At 36.8% G+C, this 23,538-nt stretch overlaps 1 protein-coding gene across 1 annotated transcript; it reads right to left on the reverse strand.

Annotated features, from left to right (window-relative positions):
- Positions 1–18,273: 18,273 nt before the first annotated feature.
- LOC115929452 lies at positions 18,274–20,014 on the reverse strand. Its single transcript, XM_030998379.1, has 2 exons — positions 19,833–20,014; positions 18,274–18,611 (listed from the first exon to the last, which is right to left on the reverse strand). Exons 1-2 carry the CDS (start codon positions 19,921–19,923, stop codon positions 18,274–18,276), a joined length of 429 nt encoding a protein of 142 aa, XP_030854239.1. The 5' UTR covers positions 19,924–20,014.
- Between the last annotated feature and the right edge of the window lie 3,524 nt (positions 20,015–23,538).

A 23,538-nucleotide genomic window follows, 5' to 3' on the forward strand; every position in this document is an offset into this window, starting at 1 on the left:
GACAGAAATAGGGGGTAAATTATCCAATACAAGGTCAACTATCTCTGGGGTCCCACAACGCTCGGTTTTAGGGCCCCTGTTGTTTTATTAACGATTTGATTTCCAGTATAAAGTCAGGAAAAGTTGTCATGTTTGCTGACGATGCAACTCTGTATGTAAGTGGTAGTAATCTTGAATCGGTTGAAAGTCAACTAAATTCTGCAATGAATGAAGTCTTCAAGTAGACATCTAAAAATAGATTGGTACTAAATGATAAAAAAAACGAAAGTGATGCTTCTTGGTTCTCGACAACGATTGAATACCTTGCAACAAAAAAAAAATATCTGTTATAATTAATGGTACCTTACTAGAATGTGTATCTAAATATAAGTGTCTGGGGGGTGTCGATTGATGATCCTCTGACATTCAAATCTCATGAATACTTCTATTGCAAAAGTCATGAAACAAAAACTTGGCCTAATTAGAAGAAACAAGTATATATTTAATGAATCAACTTAAAAGATTATATTGGGGATTTGTTCTCCCCCATGCATTATATTGTTCAACCGTCTGGTCATCTTCATCCGAATCTAACTACAAAATATTAAACACGCTACACAAGCGCGCAGCATATATTGTAAGTGGATATTCTTGGGAAACCTCATCGGAAACAGTTTTTCGAATACTAGCCTGGCCTACTCTAAAAGAACTGTTTAACAAGTCGATATCATGCATGGTGTATACATGTGTAAGTGGGGTAGCACCATCCCAGTTAAGTAGTCAATTTGTACTAAATGACAATGTCTCTACACGTGTAACACGAAGCACCAACAGGTTGTTATTACGTATCCGTCAATGCAAAACTCAATTTTATCTGAGGACATTTGTACCAGTTAGTGTAAATGAATGGAACTGTTTGCCCGATGAATGCCGATCTGCCTAGTCCTTAGCCATTTTCAAAAAAAATTATCAAACCTGGAAATAAATAGCTCTTTTTAATGCAGGTGGAGGAGGGGGTTGCAGTGAGGTCAAATTCATTTTATGCTTGATTTTAATGTAATTTCTATTTTGTAAACAGGTGGTAAACAGGTGTGTGTGTGTTAGCTTTCGTTACCCCTGTCATTTCTATATATAATATTGTTCATTGTCATTTTTATGTTGTTTGTAAACAGAGCCCTGTTGTAAACCAGCCTATTTTAATGTTTTTAACAATGTTTTGTAATGATTTTATAGCTGAACATGTTACTCTGTATAAAGATGCGAAATAAATAAATAAATAAATAAATAAAAGAATTGGTCGCTATATTTTAACAATTTTGTAATACAACTAGCAGCGACTCCGGGCTAACTCGCTCCACGGGACATCGATCGAGAGATATCAATGTGTATATGTTTGTGCTCATTGTACATTTTAGACGAGATGGCTGATGTTTGTTCACATTCTTTCGTCCTGGCCGTAAATTAGCAGACTACTGGTATCTCTCGATCGATAAATCATGTCGGAATATCTCGCCCCAGTCTTTGAGGCTGGGGCGAGATGTCCCGTGGGGCTAGTTAGGCCGACTCCCTATAGTAGCGGCCAGCGCAGACGATCGACTGTACTAGGCCAAAATGGCTGAAGAAACGCTCCCAAGATTTCAACTTCTTGATGATGATCAAATGCGAGACTTGATTGATTCTGCTGACAGCAAGAACACGAAAAATTCCGTTAAATTCTCCATGAAAATATTCGAAGACTTCCTGCAAGTTATCAACACAGACCTCGATAGCGTAAACAAGCTTTCAAATTCGGAGCTGGACTATTAGATTCGGACTTCAGCGTCATTTCCTCAATTGTAACAAGATAGATATCATCAAGCATGAAGATTTTCCCAACTCGACGAGAGTTTTTAAGTGTTTTTCAGCAATGCTTAAACAGGAAGGAAAGGGAGTTGTAACTCACAAACCAGCTATCTCAGCAGAAGACATAGACAATATCAAAGGTTCGCTTGATTTGGATGATCCTGTGGGTCTACAAGTTAAGGTATTTATGGACGTCATGTTGTATTTTTGTAATAGAGGTAGAGAGAATTTGCGTGAAATGACACTTGACAGCTTTGACATTTGTGATGAAGGGGGAAATGCTCCATAACTCCGAAAGATACACTCACAAAAAACAACCGTGCAGATAAACTAGAGGAAAGCCAAGGTGGTGTCATGATTCCAACTAATGGTCCACGATGTCCTGTTGCCTCCTTCTTACGCTACAAAGATAAATTGAATCCACAATGTAAGAGTTTTTGGCAGAGACCGGCAAATTCACAGGCCAAGCGTGAGTTGAAATCCAATCCATCTTCTTCTGATCAATGGTACTGTAATGCACCCCTAGGGAAAAACAGCATCGGAGACAAAATGAAAACAATTTCATCTCGTGCAGGTACCAAGGCTTACACCAACCATTGCCTAAGGGCAACCAGCATCAGTACCCTACAAAATGCTGGTTTCATAGACAAAGAGATCATGAGTGTCTCCGGACACAAGGCGGAGACCAGTCTGAAACACCAGCAGTACAGCCATAGAAAACATGAGTCATGCTATCGCGGCAGCCGTTGATCCGAAATCAGTACCATCGTCATCGAACATAGGTCATGGTATCGCGGCAGCTGTTGATCCGAAGTCAGTACTATCGTCATCGACATTTACTGGTGGTCAGCGTAGTGAAAGCCAGGAACTGCGGGAACTAAATGACATTTTCAATGAGATCACAAATAACCCAGAGAACTTCCCACGCACATGCAACATCACTACAAGTAGCCATGCCCATGTTTTTAGTCAGCAGGTGCAAGCCCCTACATATTATTTTAACAACTGTACTGTAAACATTTTTAACAAATAGTTTTATGGAGTTATTTTCTACGGAGTTCTACCTGTTCTACCAGTTGAGTTACGGAGTTTTTTTACGGATTTCTACCTGTTCAAACGTAATTAATCTTTTAAGGCTTTTATCGTTACCTATTTTCAAAATATAATCCCCCCCCCTTTTTTTCTTGGATTGTTTGGTTACTCAACATTATTTTTTTTCTGTTTATCTTCTACCATTACCATATATCAGTTTGGTATTAAATTGTACGATCTTGACCACTACTTTCTTTTAGTTTATTTGGTATTGATGGAATTGTATAATTTTGTCATCTTTATTACCGTATTGTACTTGTCATACCTTTCGTTTGGCTCACTGTTGTATATTTACTGTATTTAGTACCGTATTGTATAATTTGTAAACATGAGCAGTTTTGGTCCTTGGACCTTTGAATCACGTATATTTATATGGCTTTTTTAACCGAAATACATTTTTTTTTAAATAATAAAAAAATTATACCAGTCGAGTTACGGAGTTGTACCTGTTCTACCAGTTGATTGGTAAGTTGACTCTTCGGTATATAAAAGTATTAACGACTACTTTAATATTCGAGAAAAAGCTGGTTTTATACGCTCTCGGGAAGGTTACAATTGTGCTATTGCCCTAGGCACGCCTCGGGCAATAGCACAATTGTAACCTTCAACTTCAACCCAACTTCAAAAAACAACTATTTCTCTCAAAGCAGTCATTAATACTATACTTTTGATTTTTTGTCAGGATGTAATTTTTCTTTTACCAAGTCTGGCACACAAATTATAGGAAGGACGGAGTTCTAAATTTGGAAATGTGTTTGATGCACTATTCCCAATACAATGCCCATATAAAGTTTTTGATTTACACTGAAATTTTGCCGATAATTTAATATTTTGTATTATATACCTCACTTAAGTAATCCAGCCATCTGATTGGTCAAAATTGCATTCATAAACTTCAACTGTTCCTGTAAAATTCCCGGTAACCATGCTTAAAACATTTCAATATTTTTAATAACCATGGTTATTAAAAAAATAAGTCAGTCTCCATGGTTACCCCATAGGTTTACATGTTAAAAAATGGTTTGAGCGATGGAGGATACCATACGTGTGCGAAAAATTGGTCGGCAATTTCAATACAATTGAATCTCGATCGATCTTACCGACAATTTTATCTTGCATTGTTGACATGAAGACGAAAATAAACTCTCAAAAACAAAAAAACAACATCTGCCGATAGATCTTGATCTAAGTTCGTGCCAATATGCATTGCAAAAGTAAAAGAAGGGTCCGTTTCATGGAGCTTTTGCGAAGCATCCCTCACGCGGAGCCGTTTTCAATCCATTTTGATGTATATATTAGAGAAAACTGCCTAGCATGTTAACGGCGCGTGATAGCTGAGTGGTCTAAGCGTTGGTTTTCGATACACCTCTTGTTGTACGCAAGAGTTCGAATCCCGTCTTCGACAAAAATGTAAAATATTTTTTATTTTTTATTTTTTAGTCTATTTTTTTTCGGCATATAAAAGTATTAATGACTGCTTTAATATTCGAGAAATAGTTGTTTTCATACGCTCTCGGGAAGGTTACAATTGGGCTATTCCCCTCGGCAATCCTCGGGGAATAGCACAATTCTAACCTTCCCTTGAGCGTAATAAAACAACTATTTCTCTCAAAGCAGTCATTAATACTATAATAAATGTAGAACTGGTGCCTGGCTTGTGACAGTCCCCGCAGTGGAAGCGCGGTGTGGAGCATGGAACTTCAAAGCCAAGTGGAATAATACACACCCCATTGTTACGCTTTAGAACTCACGAATGCGTTGAATAAATTACCACCGGCTTGATTCCAGTCCTTCTCTATCACGTCCCTGCTACGAACCTAGATGCGATGCGACAATTTATCAAATAATGAGATTCCATACACAAATTACAAGTGCAAAGCTATGTTTTCTTGAAATAAATGACATTGCGAGAAAATCGGGAGGCTTACTGTAAACAAAAGACTACCCAGGTCGTAACTTGCCTATAATAATTGCGACATACTGGTTAGTCCAGAATCTGGCTGATTTCATTTTGATCTCCACCACAACGTACCAACGCAAATATTCATATATTCAAATATTAATATGGAGCGCTATAGGATGGGTAGGTTAGGAGAAAAAAGCAGGACGCTAAACATGTATTTTTTTAGTTTATTTATTTATTATTATTATTATTATTTTTTTGTTTTTTTTGTTTGGGGGGGGGGGAGGAGGGCTTTGGTACTGAAACGGGATATTGACTGTTGTGTTGAAAAATAAACATGATATTGGATACACGTGACATGACATGTGGCAATAATTATACAAGCACGATGAATGATTAAAGATAACATGTAATGTCTAAGCGGTGACCATGTTATTTCATATTCATAAATAATAATCCTATTCGACACCACCCCCGACCCCTACCATCTCTGTCTGACCCCCTTCCTCTTTTCATTTGATTAACTGATTCACTAGCGATATGCATTACGCTTGTGTAATTGCAATGATAATAACCAATTATCAAAATCGAGGCATACGCTTTACTTGATAATGATCAATACACAATTAAAAAAACTTACGGTTTCTGATCCTGAATTCCTACGTCACAATCGGCGTATTGAGTGAGACTCTGCTCATGTTTATGTTGCTGTACGAACTCGCAAGCTTTCTCAGCATCCTGAACAAAAACAAACGAAAATAAAATACCTCACAGTTAAAGATGTCATAATTTCACAGGGTTTTGTGAAATATGACTGAAATTAGATTATGGAAGCAGATGTGGACATGTTCACATATTTGTTTTTGAATATGTAAAAACGGCCTGCACTTCGAGGAAATGGCTGTATTAGAGCCCTTGACAGATTTTAAACCAAAGAACGAAAATCATAACTGATTATTATCATTAAGGTTCCTTCAAAACCAACAAATTAAAGGTGCTTTATAAGAGACTTTTTGATTAGTCGCGATGCGACCTCGTTATTAAAACTTGAAATGTAAGAGGTGAAATTGGAGGCACATATTTCTAATCGTATCCGAGCACCTACCCCTGGACACCCCCCCCCCCCTCCCCCGGATAACCACCCCCAGGCATCTACCCCCTAGGACAACTACCCCCTAGGGCAACCACCCTCTAGGACGACTACCCCCAGGACAACTAACCCCAGACAACTACCCCTATGATAGCTGTCCGGGGTAGTTGTCCTAGAGGATGGTTGTCTGGGGTAGTTGTCCTAGGGCGTAGTTGTCCTAGAGGGTAGTTGTTCTAGGGGATAGTTGTCTGGGGGTAGTTGTTCGGGGGTAGTTGTCCTGGGGATAGTAGCCCTAAAGGGCAGTTGTCCTAGGGGGTAGTTGTTCTAGGGGGTAGTTGTCTGGGGGGTAGTTGTTCCGGGTAGTTGTTCTTGGGAGAGTCGCCCTAAAGGGTGGTTGCCCTAGGGGGTAATTGATCTAGGGGGTAGTTGTCCTAAGGGGTAGTTTACTGGGATGTTTATCTGGGGGGGGGGGAGGAGTTCCAGGGGGTAGGTATCCTATCCTAGAATTATTTCTAATAAACGAAGCCCAACAAAGCAAGACAACGAATACCAGTTCTGAATCATGAATAGATTTTATGAATTTGGAATATCTATTAACGTAGATAATACAGATCAATATAATAGATTACGAATGGATTATAAATGCGGATTCCGGAAAAATCGGAACACAGTGGACATGATCTTCTGCCTCAGACAGTTGCAGGAGAAGTGCATCGAGCTCATCCGATCTCTCTTTGCGGTCTTTTGCAGATTTCATCAAAGCATTTAACAATGTTGGTAGGACAGGTCTATGGCAACTTCTCCGGAAGTATGGATGCCCGGAGCAGTTCACCGGAATGATAGTGTCACTACACACGGAAGCAGGCGAAACACATGATAGCTTTCCTGTAAGTAATGGTGTAAAAGAAGTATGTGTGTTTGGCCCTATGCTGTTCTCCATCTTCCTCTCGGCGATGCTGGAAGAGGCCTTTGCTCTTCTATGTCGCACACTTCAAAAGCTCATGAGGGAATACATGTCTCAACATGTATGGATAATAACGAAATGTAGCTAAATTACCTCATTTACAGATACGGCACAAACATAATCACCAATCGAATTTGGACCGAAAAACTGATTATCTTTTTGAAAAATATATATTGCCGTCTGATGAAATGCCTCCCTCAACCAATGTACGCATTTATTTAGCACTACGGAAGGCGTTGCTCCGGCGTCATAACATGGAGACAATAGCCTTTATCAATAATGCTACCATGCATAATGCATAATGTTTTACGTGTAATTTTACTTTGTCACTGATGTATACCTTGTAAAAAAAAACTGCAATTCGGCTCTCGGGCCGCGAATGTTTTTTAATGAAATAAACCATTTTAAATAAATAAATAAAAAAAAAAAAAAAATGATAGAATCTCCGAGTGTGCAATTTCTGTGTTCAGATGCAACGAATTAGGGATGTCTTTCTCATTTGTCACAAAATAAATATCGTATAAACTTTTCACTCGGGACCCTTGTGAAAAGCATGTTGTGAGCAATACATTATCCAGGGGCTTATAGCATTAAGGTGTAAACGCAACTCCGAAACATTAAACGCAACTCCTAAATTGTATACACTGTTGGTCATAAAGGTGGAATTAAGTTTTTTTAACCCCAATTAATGAAAGAACGTTGACAATGATTTATTTTTAATAGATCTAGATTATAGTATACATTATCAGACGTTATTGAATAATAGTTCGCAATTGTTTGTTTTGCGCGACTGCTAAAGAATGTGTATGCTACTATAAACTAGGGGACCTACGTCCTTAACTCCACAAATAAAATAAAAAAAGAAAAAAGAAAACGCAATACATTATCAATAATTCATTGCATTTTCCCCGGTCCCTAACAGGAAAAATTCCTCCGTATGGCTATTCATTATGGTTCGAGGCATGAGTTGGATTTCATACAATAAAAAGGCAGGCATACACATCGCATATCAGCATAGTTATAAGGTCCATTATAAGGACCAACATTCATATATCAACTGACATTAACACAATGTGCAGAACAATTAAGAATGAAATTTAACCTGAAAATCATGTAAAGAATGATTTAGAAATATATTCTAACAAATGAAAACATGAAATTTAAAAAGAGAGTAAAATCAAAATTGAGTGGTGGTTTAACGCATTATCCATACAAAAATATATCCAGTCAAATTTTTAAAAAAGAATAAAAGGAAAAAAGAATCTGGTTGAAAATCTGGTTGAAGATTAATTGAATATATTTCGTGTAAAACCTACACATAACGGGCCCCGGAAACGATTTCTAATGCTAAAGCACTAACATGTTTAAAGCATTGAATTTAATATGTAACGCGCTTAGAGACATCGTAGATGTATTAAGCGCGATATAAAAGTGGAATATTATGTAAAATTCACCCTTGGTCTAGTTTTCATACGTAATCTCAAGTATATGTTAATAGATGCTGTTGTAACAACTACTGGTATTAGCAAAAGGTGAATTACAATTCATTTCACTTAAAGGATGATGAATATCAGATAAATCTAAAAGTATATAAAGTGTATAAATGCAAGAAAAGAAAATATCATGAAATACACATGGAAAAAAAAATCTTGAAAGAAAAAGAACTGATGAGCTATAAAAAGTGTGTAATACACGAGCAATGTATATTGACCCTCAATTTAAGTACACAAAGTGCTAATTATGCTAAAAATACACCTTTGCGATGTCAGAAATCGTGTTGCGCCAAATCGAATGATCAAATAACGAGAAGCACATTATTCATTAATTTGAATGAAACATACATAGATTCTAACAAACACTTCATAGATTTGAAAACTAGAAAAAGGAATATAAACCCAAGATATATCTGACAGCACTAAAACCGTCGAATTTGAACGCAAGACAAATTAATTTAAATGACAAACTCGCGAATTTGGCCGGAAAATCCTAAATTATTAGCAACAATAGAATTCTCAAGCTTTAGAATAAATTTTTCCTGGTTGTTGATGTTCGGCAAGAGTTTAGAGTTTAATCAGTAACCGTAATTGTTTATCACTCGCAAAATCAACTTCCGATCTTTTCTTAACCAAATATCGCCAGGTAATAGCGACACCCACCGAGAAACAGTCGGTGATGCGTTGTCAATCAGTCTGAGTACTGCCTATCCTTGGAAGACCAAAAAGCCTTTCCACGACAATTTTGGTCTCCAAAAGGGTTTCGATGTAGTAGCGTAACCTGTAGTAGCGTAACCAGCTTACCACAATGTTCCGGAGACCACTGGCAAGTTCATCCTGACCATGCAGTGTTTGTCGGATGATGACGACTTGTCGTTTTTCCAGTGTGACTTAGACTTTAACATATCGGTTCTACTCACACATTCTCTCACAAATAATGAAGAAATATTCTGGACAATTACCGCAATAACGTTCCCATTTTCACCTCTATTTTGTGTAACCCTAAAATAAAACTCATTATTCTCAGATAGCTACCGAGGGATTAATCAATCAAGGAAGGAGTTGTGAGGAGCTGATTATCTGGGGTGTAAATGTAATGAGGTAGTTGTCCAGGTTAATCTTCCTAGGGGGAAATCATCATAAATACAAGTTCACCGACATCCAATAATACACGCGTTTCAATGGGTCGTCGGCGAACTTGCTCTATTGAAGATTTCGTGAAACGTTTACAATTATGATAACAACGATAAAGTTAGGACAGATAAATCTGAATGATTGTCGTCTTTTAATCTTCAAAGCTGGTTATTATAAACAATTTAAACACTAAGTCACTCCCTGAATAACTATTTGAAAGGGACTAATATAGTTTGTTTTTCATTAGATCCTACACCTGGGTCCTTTATTGGAAGCCCAAAGGATCGGAAATTCATGAAACTTTAATTATGTATCAAACTTACACTCTGTCATTCAACTTGCGACTAAGTAGGTCATTTGTTTTCTGATGAAATCAATGTATTTCTATCAAAGTTTGTTGATGGTAAAACCATGTTTCCAATAATATATAATTAGGGCCTAAGTACAATATTACTATATCATTTTGTTAAATTGGAAATGAAAGTTTCAGTATAGAACAATTGGCTCGCGTTATAAATGTCACTCACCCTCTTTGTGTTTGATTGATTACTTAACAACTTTTTGATTTCATAACTTTCCTATCTTTTGTCGGATTTCGTGAAGCTTTCATTGGTCTTTTTCTTTCATGTTTTATTCCGTTATTCAAGTAAACCGGATACTACAGTCGGCTTTCTCTATGGATTGCGGCGCATGAGCCACGTCTGGTCCGTCAGACGATTTGATACGGCGACAAAAGTATGTAACAAAGCAAGTCATTTTGGTGCTAATTGAAATGGATGAAATTACATCCTCAGTAGCTGTCAGCATGGACTGAATCAAATCTTCTTGGCCCACTGGCCATTCAATCTGAAATAATATTATAACGGTTACCAGGAAAACACATAAGAGACCGGCCGTGTCCGACTTGCGAGCCTCCTGACAACAGTTACTGTTTAGGAGGTTCAATAGACCAACGGCCTACCAGGCCGAAAGCCCCAACGATTTATTTTACCTTCATTTTAGTATTTTGTTTTGTTTTGTCGGTTTCATGGGCTGTCGGTGACGACGGCCGTCGATCTCGTAAATCTTTCTTTTCTTCCTTTTCCGTATTTCTTATGTAATAGCTTTTATAGTTTGTCGGCCTCGTGAAACTATTGGCTTATCAATCTATTGGAATGACCGCACTGATTAGTTCATAATATGTTCTCGCCTTATTAAGGGAATTTGCAGTTTTGCTAAGTATAATTTATTTCAATAGTTCTGTTAGAAAATGTGAATGGATGATATTTTTCATAATTGCTTTAAATGTCAGGAGTGAGAACGTCCAGTCTTTAAACCTTGTAATTTTGAAGGAAAAAATAGATGTAATATCATTTTGTATAGACTTTTAATGAGCAAGCCTTCAGGAAGGCATACAATTTTGTTCTTACCTCCTGTCCATCTGTTAATGTTGATCCTGGACTCATCTGCTCGCCATCTGTGTTCACCCCCATGGTGGAATCACCCTGGAGCAAGTGAAATGCAAAGATATAACTTAGAAAGGAATCACAAAGCTTCAAGCTCTGCTTATCTGAGAGTTCTGTTTAATATGATTTTACACTTCTCATAGTTTTCCTTTAATTCAAATTCAATTCATTTTCGAATTTTTACTATATGAACAAAAAATGAAAAGAGTAAAAATATACCTCATGTGTGTTTTGTCAAACAGAAAAATGACGGAAGTTAATTGATATTATTTCTTTTATCTGTTTACAACTTTACGTTACTATTCATATCGAAGCGAGTCTAGCACTTTCGCTTAGAGCGACTACATTTTAGATGAACACTTTATGTATTTCAATGATATTCAATTTATTTATTACACATCACACCAGTCAATATTGCATACCCATGTAACTTTCATAATACTTACTTCTTATTGAGCACTAATGTATAGAAGTGCCCTCAGCCGTGCATTATTCCAACGTTACAGACGTAAATAGCCTAGTCCCAAAAAGATATTGAATTTGGCTGTAGAATAGCGCACTAAACTTACTGCCAGGAGTTGTCGCAAAATGGTGTGATTTTGGGTAGGAACGTTTTGATAACGCCTTTATTTATCACATGATGCATGTTATCCAATAAATTTCGGTCCCAGGAGGATATTATTTTTTTTAACCAGGTTTCAAAGGTCCGCTTTGTCTTTGTATATGTTTATTCAGTGGTTAATCATTTTCCAAAATTTGTATTTGTATTTATAGTTTGTGTCAACAAATCAGTAATAATGTTAGCAAGTAACAAATATGGTTCACGTTATATGATATGATGTATTGATTAAGATATGAAATGATCTTGCCTATGTCATAAAATAGTTCGTAAATCGTTTTATGATTTTTTATTTCGTTTTGCCCTCGTCCCCTGTTATTCATTTTCATGGGTTGGTTAACAATGACACACTCAAATATTCACTACCTAACACACCATGGATTGCAACTTTCAATACATGATAATAGGGAAAAGTACCATAAAAGATTTTAAGGGTGTACTCTCGGCTCCTAGATTCAACTTTTTACTACTTACTAACCTATAAAGCCCAGATAAATATATACAAGAAAGAATAATATGCCACTTTATACGTACCCTCACTCCCCGTGAATTTACAAACTACCAAAATCCTGGTATCACACACCTTAAATTCTGAAAGTGAGGCGGTCAACATGTGTTTGTGGTTTTAAATGTGACATTTCGATGATAAAATTAGGTTGTCACTATAATTCAGAAGAAATAATTATTTGATCGCTTCTCTCTCTTGCACAATGTTGAAAGTGGTAATTTGATATGTGGGTACGTGACCTCAGCTTCCCCGAACCCTCCCTGAAAATAAAAATGAGCCCGTACCATTATGCTGCCAGAAGGTGTATAGTAATTGATATAAGTTTGTGCTTACGTGAGTTTTATGCGTTTAAATGAGATTCGAAAATTATGTTTTATTATATAATTATTGTACAGAATTTGCACAAACGTGGTTAGAAAATTATTTGTTATGCAGTAGTTTAATGATCATAAACTATAATGGGGCAAGATGGAACAGGACAATATGGTAAGGGGCGAGGCCATCATGTTATGATTACCTATTACTTTGACAGGTTTTCGTATCATATAACATGCTATGTGTTTGATTATTAATTTATTTTGTTTAAATAGCATGAACTCAATTTAAAAAAATGGCACTTTACCATAAGAGTGATCCTGCCATCAAAAGAGATTCATTTTATTTCATTGTCGTTTAGCTTATTTTATTACACTATATTTCATCAATTTTTATTTTGTTTCCTTTTTTTTCCTTCTTTTTAATTCCTTTAATGTTATTCAATTTTATTAGTGTTTAAGAACCGACCAGCAGCGCCATCTAAAATGAAACTGTAGATGTGGTTAATCCAATCAAAGCACTGAATGGACCAGATTCATTCACAATATTTGTTTGGGTTGTTTTTTATGATCTCAATAATCTCAAGTTTTAATAAATATCTTGGCATTAGACAGTTTCGCCGTAAGTGAATGGGATGAAACCAGATATTTGTTAATAAGAGTAAATTTAGAACACTCTTTGCTTTTTCTTATTATTAAGGCAGTGTGGTCGTAAATCTTGTCGGTTATTTCTCTTGTTAATCATTGAGTTTGATGCGTGTAAGTAATCTTTATGGTTATATTTACTGAACAAAGTACAATTGCAGGCGGAGGTATTAAATCCTTACTCTATTGCTTTAGCTCGATATGTACAAATAAACACTTGAGTACGGTACATGTTTATCTTTTTCTGTGAACTCTTTCATTTAATCTAGATATATTGAGCTTAAAATCGGGTCATTACTTGTGTTTAGGAACAGTATTGTTTGAGTTCAAAAGATCTTTACCTCTGTTAGGAATCACGATATGAAGATATCATTTTATGCTCACAGTCATCGTTAAAATTAAAATAAACAAGGCTTTCATAATGCTCTCTGTGTAAATAACACAGTTGCAATATAAACTATCATTGTGTTGTCTCTTGCTACGTGCAGTACTTTGTTTATATTATGACCGAATTTATAACTGATTACGAAATATCCTGTAGTAACCTGGTAGTACTTTCATCAAATATGTCCATAATGGAATATGTCTGTCCTTGTGTGTCACCGGTCTCTACCTCATCTCCCTTATTTTCTTAATTTCCTCTATATTATCTCTTTCTCTTCTTCCCTCTCTCCTTCTCACACTACATGGCTGAAAAAGTGCGCTTGAATTACGCTAAAAGATATAGACAAACATAATTTGCACAGAGAGATGTTTGAAAATAGTCAATGTACGGATTATAGGATTTTCAAAGATTTTCATGTTTAGGACCGTACTTGGAACAGCTTGATAAAAAAGATGGAGTAAATTCACGTAGATGTTTTGTAACCCTGTGAAAAAGACGATATGAGAGTATTCCTAGACATAATAGGTTATGTATTTTTTGTACTGCACACATTTTCGGTGACGATTTTCATTACTTATATAAGTGTGCTTACTGCAAGGAATGTAGCATGATATATATTCTTTCTCAGTTCAGGAACCGCCTAAACACATTGAATATGGTTTAACTAGACACAGCAAAAAAATAAGTCCCCCCGAGCAACTCCTCACAACTGTTTAACCGCCAAGTTTTGAACGAATTTACCTAAAAAGAACTATGCCTGTGGTTCCCATATAACTTTTGTTTGATAATCAGAGGTATCCGTCAAGACATGCTTGGATAAGCACACTTTGAAGACAATGTGCTACATTTCAAACTTCACACGATTCATGCAGGGGCGTCGCTAGACCTTTTTCAGTGGGGCGGGGGGGGGGCGTAGAGGCCAACGATTACCGACAAAACTAGCCACCAATTACCGACAAAATTAAATTTCCAATATCTACAAATTCAACATAAACCTGGAGCCGAAGGCTAAATTGTTTTTCATATAGACTATCTCTAGTACTTGCATATGTGCAAAATGGTCATTTTCCTCGACGACATAAATATACGAATTATTTCTTTAATTTAGTCAGCATCATAGCAATATATTTTAATGCAGGCGCGGAGTTGGGATCTTATTTTAGGGAGGGGAGGTAGTGAGAAAGAGAATAACTTAAAAGCGCGCTCATTAGGGAGTTGTGTAATGGGCCTTGACGTTTCTTTAAAGTATTATAAAAAATAAGACGATTTGCTGTACCGTTCTCGACTGTTTATCTTTTTTCTGAATTCAGTTTCCCCCCTCCCGCGCAAAGCGCGGAAGCTTTGACGTTTCATTAAATTATGAGAAAAAGCAGACGATTCGGTGTACTGTTCTCGACTCTTAATCCTTGTCTGAATTCAGTTTCTCCCGCTCCCGCGCAAAGCGCGGAAGTTTTGACGTTTCATTAAATTATTAGAGAAAAAAGACGATTCGTCGTACCGTTTTCAACTCTTAATGAGCCCTATTCATCTGAATTCAGTTTCCCCCTCTCGCGGGAAGCGCGGAAGCTTTGACGTTTCCTTAAATTATTAGAGAAAAAACACGATTTGTTGTACCGTTTTCGACTCAAAATAAGCCCTATTAATTTTGTCTGAATTCAGTGTCCCCCTCTCGCGCGAAGCGCGGAAGCTTTGACGTTTCCTTAAATTATTAGAAAAAAAAGACGATTCGTTGCACCGTTCTCGATTCGTGTAAATGAAGTTATTCCCTTCCGCGCGAAGCGCAGAATTTTTGGCGTTTCATCACAATATAGAGAAAGGAAGACGATTCCTCGTACCGTTTTCGAATCTTATTTGCCCTATTCATCTGAATTCAGTTTCCCCCTCTCGCGCGAAGCGCGAAAGCTTTGGCGTTTTATCACAATATAAAGAAAGGAAGACGATTCGTCGTTACGTTGTTGACTTTTAAACCTTGTTTGAATTTAGTTTCCCTGAAAATTTTAAAATTCTGATTTCTTTAGCTGATATTATAGGAAAGTGGAACTTCAGGAAAATACAAGTATTGTAGTTGTAGTCACTCTCGAAGTCGTCACAGCGGATAGGAAGTCACAGTTCGTAGGGAAAAAAAACTTGTCGGCCGACCGACAATATACACCTCACTGACTTCAAGCTTCTGCATTGATATAGTACACGAGGATCGAGCAAGAATACCGACACAGCTGACCCGACACAGCAACATATTTACCCGTGTCTTTCTTGCTCTCTCGACGAGACGACTCCACCCAACAACCCCCTCTCTCTCTCTCTCTCTTTTACTCCCACTCCTCCTCTCTCAGACTCTTACCTCCCCTCTCTCTCTCTTCTCTTCCATCCCCCGTTTCTTTTGTTTCCCTTTCACTCTTTTTTTCTTCTTTTTTCCTTTTCTTTCTTTTCTTTTTTTTTCCTTTCTTTCCTCTCCTCCCTCTTTTTCTTTCTTCTCTTTTCTTTCCTTTCTTTTCCTTTTTTTTGTTTCTTTTCGTTTCTTTCTTTCCTTTTCCTTTTCTTTTTTTTTTTTTCTTTCCCTTTCCCTCTCCTTTTTCCTTCTTTTTTCCCCCCACTTTTTTCCCTCTTTTTTTTCCCCTCCCCTTTTTCTCTTTTTCCCGACGGCAGCGCAATTTAACCGACAATATCCTGACAGGTGGGGGAGGGGTGTCGCACCCCCACCCCCCCCCTTTTGGCGACGCCCCTGGATTCATGTCATTTCTTTAGTGTACTGAGAGACAGTAATATTCATGAAGGATAGCGCTGTATGTATGCATTGGGTTGGTTAGAGATATCCTGACACACCCTAAAGTCCATTATCACACCGTTCAAACGGAACTGAAGTGGTATCATTACTACAGTTGTATTGAGAAACAGGTAACATATACTCCCTTGCATTGACACTATACCTCAGCTACCTTTGACTCTTGCTTATTGCTCGGAACACAGTCTACCGTGAACATAAAGATTCAAGGTCAGCAGGGTGTCAGGAGATCATCACTTAACCCAATATATACAAACAATGTGACTGTCATGGATGTGACTGTCTCTTAGAACAATAATTAAATAACAGCAATCTTGCTAATTTTGAAATATTGTTGTTGTAATTGTCTTCAAGGCATGATCATTCAAGCATGACTTTGACGGATACTTCTAATTACTTTGTTTTTACATGAGAACTAAAGGCACAGTCTCCTTTAGGTAAATTTGTTCAAAACTTTAAGGTTTAGAAATTATGAAGATTTGCTCGGGGGGGGGGGGGTTCGCTTTTGTTTGTTGTTTCGATGTATATACCAAAGATGTGAAACATAACAGGTTTATGTGAATTATTTTGTTAAAGATTGGTAAATCACAATTATTCAACTAAATAAGTTGCACTCTTTTTATAATCCACACGTAGCGCATGCATGCATCATTATAAAAGTTTCGCTGTGTTAGTTGTTTACAAATGCTTTAATTGCCATCTTAACTTTATTGATATGATATAAAACAATGTATTATGATTTTCATGCATTTTTCTCATACACTGGAAGGGATCGATAGAAATGAAGTTCAAGTTTCTCTCTCTCTCTCTCTCTCTTTCTCTATTTATCTCTTTCTCTCATATTATCCCTCTCTCCATCTGTCTTTGTATCTGTGTTCGTTTTCTGCAACCCAATTACTCCTCTCTCTCTTATCCTTTTTCTCTCTCCCTCTCTCCATTTTCTCTCTCTCTCCTTCCCTTCCTTTTCTCTTCTCGTTATCTGCTCATGCTTTTTATATTTAGAGAACACGTTTGTTAATGTACACTTTGACTCCGTTCTATCGCAATCACAAGAGCTGTCTCTTGACAAGGCTCGCCGGGTAGACGTTTATCAGACACGAAATGATTGTTGACATCTATAAACTCGTGCAAAGTACTGTTTATTTAGGGATAACATCACACGATGAACTTTCCAAGATAAGAACAATTAAGAGGTCCAAAGTGATACCATAATCATCCTGTAAAAGTTCCTTTTCACAAATAATCCAAGCATAAAAGACTATGAGCATGGCTTATCGAAATGATATTTATTTTGGGTCTATATAAACACGGCTTCCACTGATAGGTCCATAAACTTACAGAATAATCATTGATGATAAAACGGGTAAAATATCCCGATGAACTTATAATCATATATCGGTTTATCATAAGTTGACATGGACAAATTTAATACTAACATGTATCATATCTTTAGAACCCACGCCTTCAAAACCGTTAGGTCGAAAATAATTATATCTCATTTTAATACAGTATTTTGAATTATCGAAATTATAAGGCAGTAAAACCGTATTAATTAAACAGTCTTAAACCAAATCAAAAGCATTAGGTTATGAAAAATTAACAATAAAGGCATAACATTTGTCATACTTAAATTATATATTTCATGAAATACCATATCATTAACATGATTAATGCCAATAATAAAGAAGACACAATGGTTTAAGGCCTGGTACAAAGCTCTCTAACAAAACAAACGAATATCTTCTACAATCCCTTGACAAATATACTTGAGAAGAATCGAGTTACGGATTTTTAAAGACGTGGATGGTTGGCCATATTTTGAACCTCGACCGCGGTGAGCACTCGGCCATAGATCTTGACCTCGTCAATCAAGCCATAGAAATACTCGTTACTTTTCCCTGGACCTGCTTGACCAATAGTGACCGGTGTATTGCGTGTTAGAATAGGGCCAGTGCAACAGTTCTGGTTGTTGACTGTCTGCTGCTGACCATTGAGGTAGTAGAGCAAGGTAGACCCGTCATATAGGTCATGGTCACGTGGTTCCAAGTGTTCCGCAAAGCGACAAGATGTATGTAGTCTCAGGTAGTAGACGCAGCGGTTGTAACGACACCACCGCCTAACATTTGATCGCTGTTCTCCCTACCCATTCTGATCTCCCAGCTCCCTGTAGTGTAATACCCATTATTGATGATGCCCTGGTAATTCCCCCACTCACCGGTTCGCTTGAACCATACACTGGCACTGAACTCCGTGCCCAAGGCGAAGTTGGCAAACGACTGGACGCTCATTTTAGACGCACCGTTAAAGGACGCGGCCTGACCGCATCGGCCAGCCGCGTAAGAAACATCGCTGGTCGTGGTTCCGTCGCGGTTGTTACCGGAGCTGTCAGTAACGTCTCCCTCAAACGGGTAGTAAGCTGGAAGAAAACAAAGAGGAAAATACCAAGGCATCACAACAGGACAATGCTCTTTTTCCGACAAGCAACTAACAGAAAAACATTCTTATTTTCAAATTTGAGGACCAGGCTGAACGCTAGTATTAAAACTGTCAATTTTGCGAGAGTACTTCCCAACAAGCTAAAGACAAAGGCTTGGAAATCGCTTGTATGAATATTTACATCTATTAAAAAAAGCTTTGCATCCTGACTCTCGGACGTCAGAATTGACTGTCGTTTTCTTTGTGCATGGCTGATCTTCAACGAAACGGAGTTAAGTTTTTTTGTCAACTCTGTTCGTTGCTACAGCAGGCAACCAGTGAAAACGAACTCGTTTGACCAAATTATGGAAATGCAAGCATTACTTTTAACAAACAGAACTTTGTTATTCCTGGCTCATTTTTCCTGATTGAGGTGTCATATGAAAGGGCATACATTGAACTTTCTAGCAATGTGATTTTCTTCTTGAAATTCAAATACCGCACGCCAAATGACTTTTTGGTTTCCTCTTGTCAAATTGCTTTTAATCACTAATGCGTGAGATATGAATCACATGAGTTGCATCAAATGAAAGAAGAGGATCTAAGCTTTCTAAATATGTGTCATTTATTGATTATAATTGTGATTAAGTTATGATAAAACATCGATAGTTCTCGGTTTCGTTTTGTTCTGGGACGCACTGTATATTAGATATATATATATATATATATATATATATATATATGTTTATTTGTTATTATTTCTTTTTTGGGGGGAGGGGGGGGGGTCGCAATGACTATTATAAATATTTTCTTTAACTTCATCGTAATTTTCTTTTTATATTCTTCTACCTCATGCGAAAGAATAATAATAATCATTATATATATACATATGCGGAGATCGCTGTATCGCGAGACGAAGGAAGGAAAGAATGAAGGAAGGGAAAGGGAGTGTTGATCCAAATTATCCTACCATTCAAATTAAAGCTCTCAGCTTGTCAAACGTACCAACTGTAGTAAAACTAAATTTTTTCAAATTTGAAGGCTAATGTTCTATTTTTGGCAATTCCCTCTTACATTTCAAGAGGACGCTCCTGTGAGAAGAGTTTGGGCCCTCTATGGTGAACTGTGAATTGTGACCCAGACCTGTACCTACAATACTGATGATGTCAGCCTTTTGATACAAAAGGAAGAAAAAAAAAGGGGGCGGATATTATCAACTCACCAATCAAGCAATCATGAGGGCAAGAAGAGCACGCCATCACCGTTGATATCATAAACATGATCATCGCTAAGAGGGCTATCAAAGTGTTCATTATCGGCGAACTATAGAATATAGATAAGAAACATTTTATGACTGTGGTTATTGTAATGCAAAAGACGTAGATGTAGAGTCTGATTGGGGTGTTCTCAATATAATTTAAATTATGAAAGTTAGTAACATTTGGTGAATATTCTTTACCAGTTTAATGATAAAAGTGACCATTTAATTGAAGTATTCGGGATAATTCTGAGGTAGCAGATGTCCTTACTTGCAAAATCTAACTTTTACGAACACTATGGCCCGAATTTACAAAGGAGGTTTGTCGACAAACTTTGGTTTTCGTACATCATATGACGCGTTTTGACGCGTTTTTTACAACCTGGTTTGTAAAAAACAAAAGGAGGTTTGTTGAAACAAAAGGAGGTTTGTCGACAAACCTCCTTTGTGAATTAGGGCCTATGAGTTAACAGTCTCACTGTATCGAAATATTTCTGAATATGGTAAAAATTTTCCTCGGTAGAAAATTCAAAGCATTGAATTTCTGTATCGTTCAGAGCATAGTGACTGTACAATTTTCAATTGTATGCGCTTTAAGCTTTACTGTAGAACTTATGAGAAGTGGCTCTTCCTCGAGATGACTGTAACTGACAAGTGTTGTCTTGAAAATGATTAAAGTGATATTGAATTGAAATCAGGATCGATACTTTATTTTCTTCTAGTCACGCTAACACCATGTACACATGACGGTATGTATATTCAAGGACAGAGGAGGTTAGATCCGGTACAGGAGAAATTAGAAAGAAATCAATACAAGAATACCAGCACGCATGTCCACTCGACTTGAATCTGATAGAGATTGAGCACTCTTACTTGTTTGAAGTGAAAAGAAGATAATTTCATAGGTCAGCAGTGTCTATGAACGTGGGCAAGGTTAAATTGTAAAAACATATATAGACCTAGATAATTCAAATTATAAACAAAATATGTAGTAGTAAAGCATTGGACGATTTGATTACACGAAAAACTGATTATTTATGTAATGATGGTCGCTCTCTTGAACTATAAAATGTGCATTAAAAATAAAGATGTTAGTTTTGAATAAATATTAGATATTTATGAAAATATGATTTATATAAATGATTATTGCTGTACTTTTATTTGGTAGAAATATGTGTTTTAGAAAATACTTAGTCTGTTTGTCAAATATTTTTAGCACCGGCACAGCATGAGTAAACTTTCATGTTTTATGTTTATCTATACATCAACTCAGTGTTTTTTTTTCTTCTTTTAAACCCCACATATTATTATTATTATTCAAATTCATGATATATTGATATATAGTTGTTCAATGGACCTATTACAGATTAACCCCGTATGAAACAAGAAAGAAACAACAACAACAACTACTACTACTACTACTACTACAACATCTACTACTACAACAACTACTACTACCACTCTTTCTCCTTCTACTATTTAGAAAAATATTAATAATGTTATCAATGACAACAATAATGATGATAATAATGCTATCAACACTATTACTACTAATAATAATACTACAACTATTAGTACTACTACTACTACTACTACTACTACTACTACTACTACTACTATGTATTCTTCCAGTACTACTACTACTACTACTACTACTACTACTACTACTATTACTACTATTAATTTTACCGCTGCAACTAAGATAATTTTCACCACTGAGCTTGTCATATCAGAAGTCAACTATATCGGTGTATGAGTGATACCATTAAACAACTGCTATTTTCATAGGAAGGCTCTGCTTAGACTGCAAGCGAAGAATCTAATTGGATGGGTCGAATAACGGCTAGAGTACAGAGCCTATTGTAGTCTTGTATTGCAGACACTGTTACTCACAACGACTGACTAGGGTTTATGCATGCAAACTAGGCTCTACTCTAGTGTAAACCTTGACTCTTACCTATCATTATATTCTGATGTTATATTCCTACTTATGATCAGCGCATTCATACCAAAAGACGTTAAAAGATGGAAGTTGTTGCTACCTTGTTTGGCGTTCAACAATAAGGGATAGAGTAACGTCGATCTGGAGCTGCTCAGTGGCTGCCAGGCTCACGATCAATTGGGCAAAAAGAATTTCCGTTTCGGTTTAATAAAATTTGGAGTAGACTATTAGGCTATTATTATTATTATTATAATTATTCAAGAAGCCGTAAAGTAATCTTTTATGAGACTAAAACAAAAATATTAAACTTGACAAAGTCACGTGACATCCACTTATTATAAGAATAATTTGTGACCATAGCATTGAGCGGTGATGGATTCTAAAATAAAATATAAAAATGAAGATTTCAGTTGCGGCTTCACCCACGGGTTCTTTGTGTGCATGATCGATGTGTACAGATTAGAATAAAATATATAAATAAACGATTCATTTCTTTTGGTCATTCAAATAAATCGGATGTTAATAACTTTTTCGAATGAAAGTTAAATGATTGATATTAAGTGTACATGTTTATTTGTTCACGGCACATGATTGTTGGTCGGCGGATGAGGACTGTTGGGTTACCCCCCTTTCACCAACAGATGGCGCTGATGGATTAAAAATGAGTTAAAGGGGGATATTAGATTGCGTCACCTCCCTGTTACTAGTCATTGATTTCTAAAAGGGTTAAGCAGGGCCCCCACTTGGCCAAGTTGTATTAGCGAGTTATGGCGAGTTGTGGTGAGTTGCCTATTTGCCAATTTGCTCTATCATTTCTGACAAAGGGACGCCCATGTGAGCAGAATTACGGCCCTCTACGGTGAACTGTGAATTGTAACCCAGACCTCCACCCTTAATGTCTCAGTGATGATGTCATATTTTGATCAAAACAAATGGTAACGAGCCATTCAGGGGCGGAATGTAAACAAGCAATCGTGCGGGCAGGAAAACACGCCATCATCGTTGATACCATAAACATGATCGTCACTAAAGAGGACTAGTGTCTATCATCGGAAAAATTTAAGAATATAAATTAGAAACAATTTCTGTTTGTGGTTATTGTTTAACAATCCGTTGGACTAAACATTACAAAATCGAAATCCCAGTGCCAGAGTGGGTTGTTCTCAATATAATATAAATTGTCAGGGGGTGATTATGAAACTCATAACATATCGTGAACATTCATTTCCTCTTAAAGAAATTGACGCCATCATACAACTAAGGTATTTGGTATACTAAGGTAGGAGAAGAGGATGTTCTAAATCAAATACTTGTTGCTTTAACAAACATTGTGATTGTGCATTATGCATTACAACATTAAGAGCAGAGAAAGACTGTAGAGTTTTTATGCGCTGTACAAATTCATTTGTATCATTTTTGTTTAATGATTTCGTGTTATTTTTTGGTCACGATATGTATAGTGTATAGCATATGCTGGAGTGAAAACAATAAAATGTCATCCATATTGCTCCGATTGTCTCATTTTCGCTCGCGTGAACATTGCCAGCACAAACCACTGACCTCTACCTCCTGAACGGATCATCGCCCATTCCCATTCACTATACGTTACGTACTAAAAGGCTGTATTGTCTGACCGTTCATGAATATTCATGTTTTTGCTAAACTCATAAAATGTTTGCTTTTACTAAATGGAAAAATTACGGTGGGGGGTTGGATGAAATGGACATA

This window comes from Strongylocentrotus purpuratus, unplaced genomic scaffold (genome assembly GCF_000002235.5).
Source record: "Strongylocentrotus purpuratus isolate Spur 01 unplaced genomic scaffold, Spur_5.0 spur5_contig_859, whole genome shotgun sequence".
Taxonomy (NCBI): Eukaryota; Metazoa; Echinodermata; class Echinoidea; order Camarodonta; family Strongylocentrotidae; genus Strongylocentrotus; species Strongylocentrotus purpuratus.

Coding starts and splice junctions, on each gene's coding strand:
- LOC115929452 (XM_030998379.1), bottom strand. CDS start 19,923: ATGAACACTTTGATAGCCCTCTTAGCGATGATCATGTTTATGATATCA. Junction 18,612..19,832: donor CCCTCATGATTGCTTGATTG/GTGAGTTGATAA, acceptor GTTTTCTTCCAG/CTTACTACCCGTTTGAGGGA.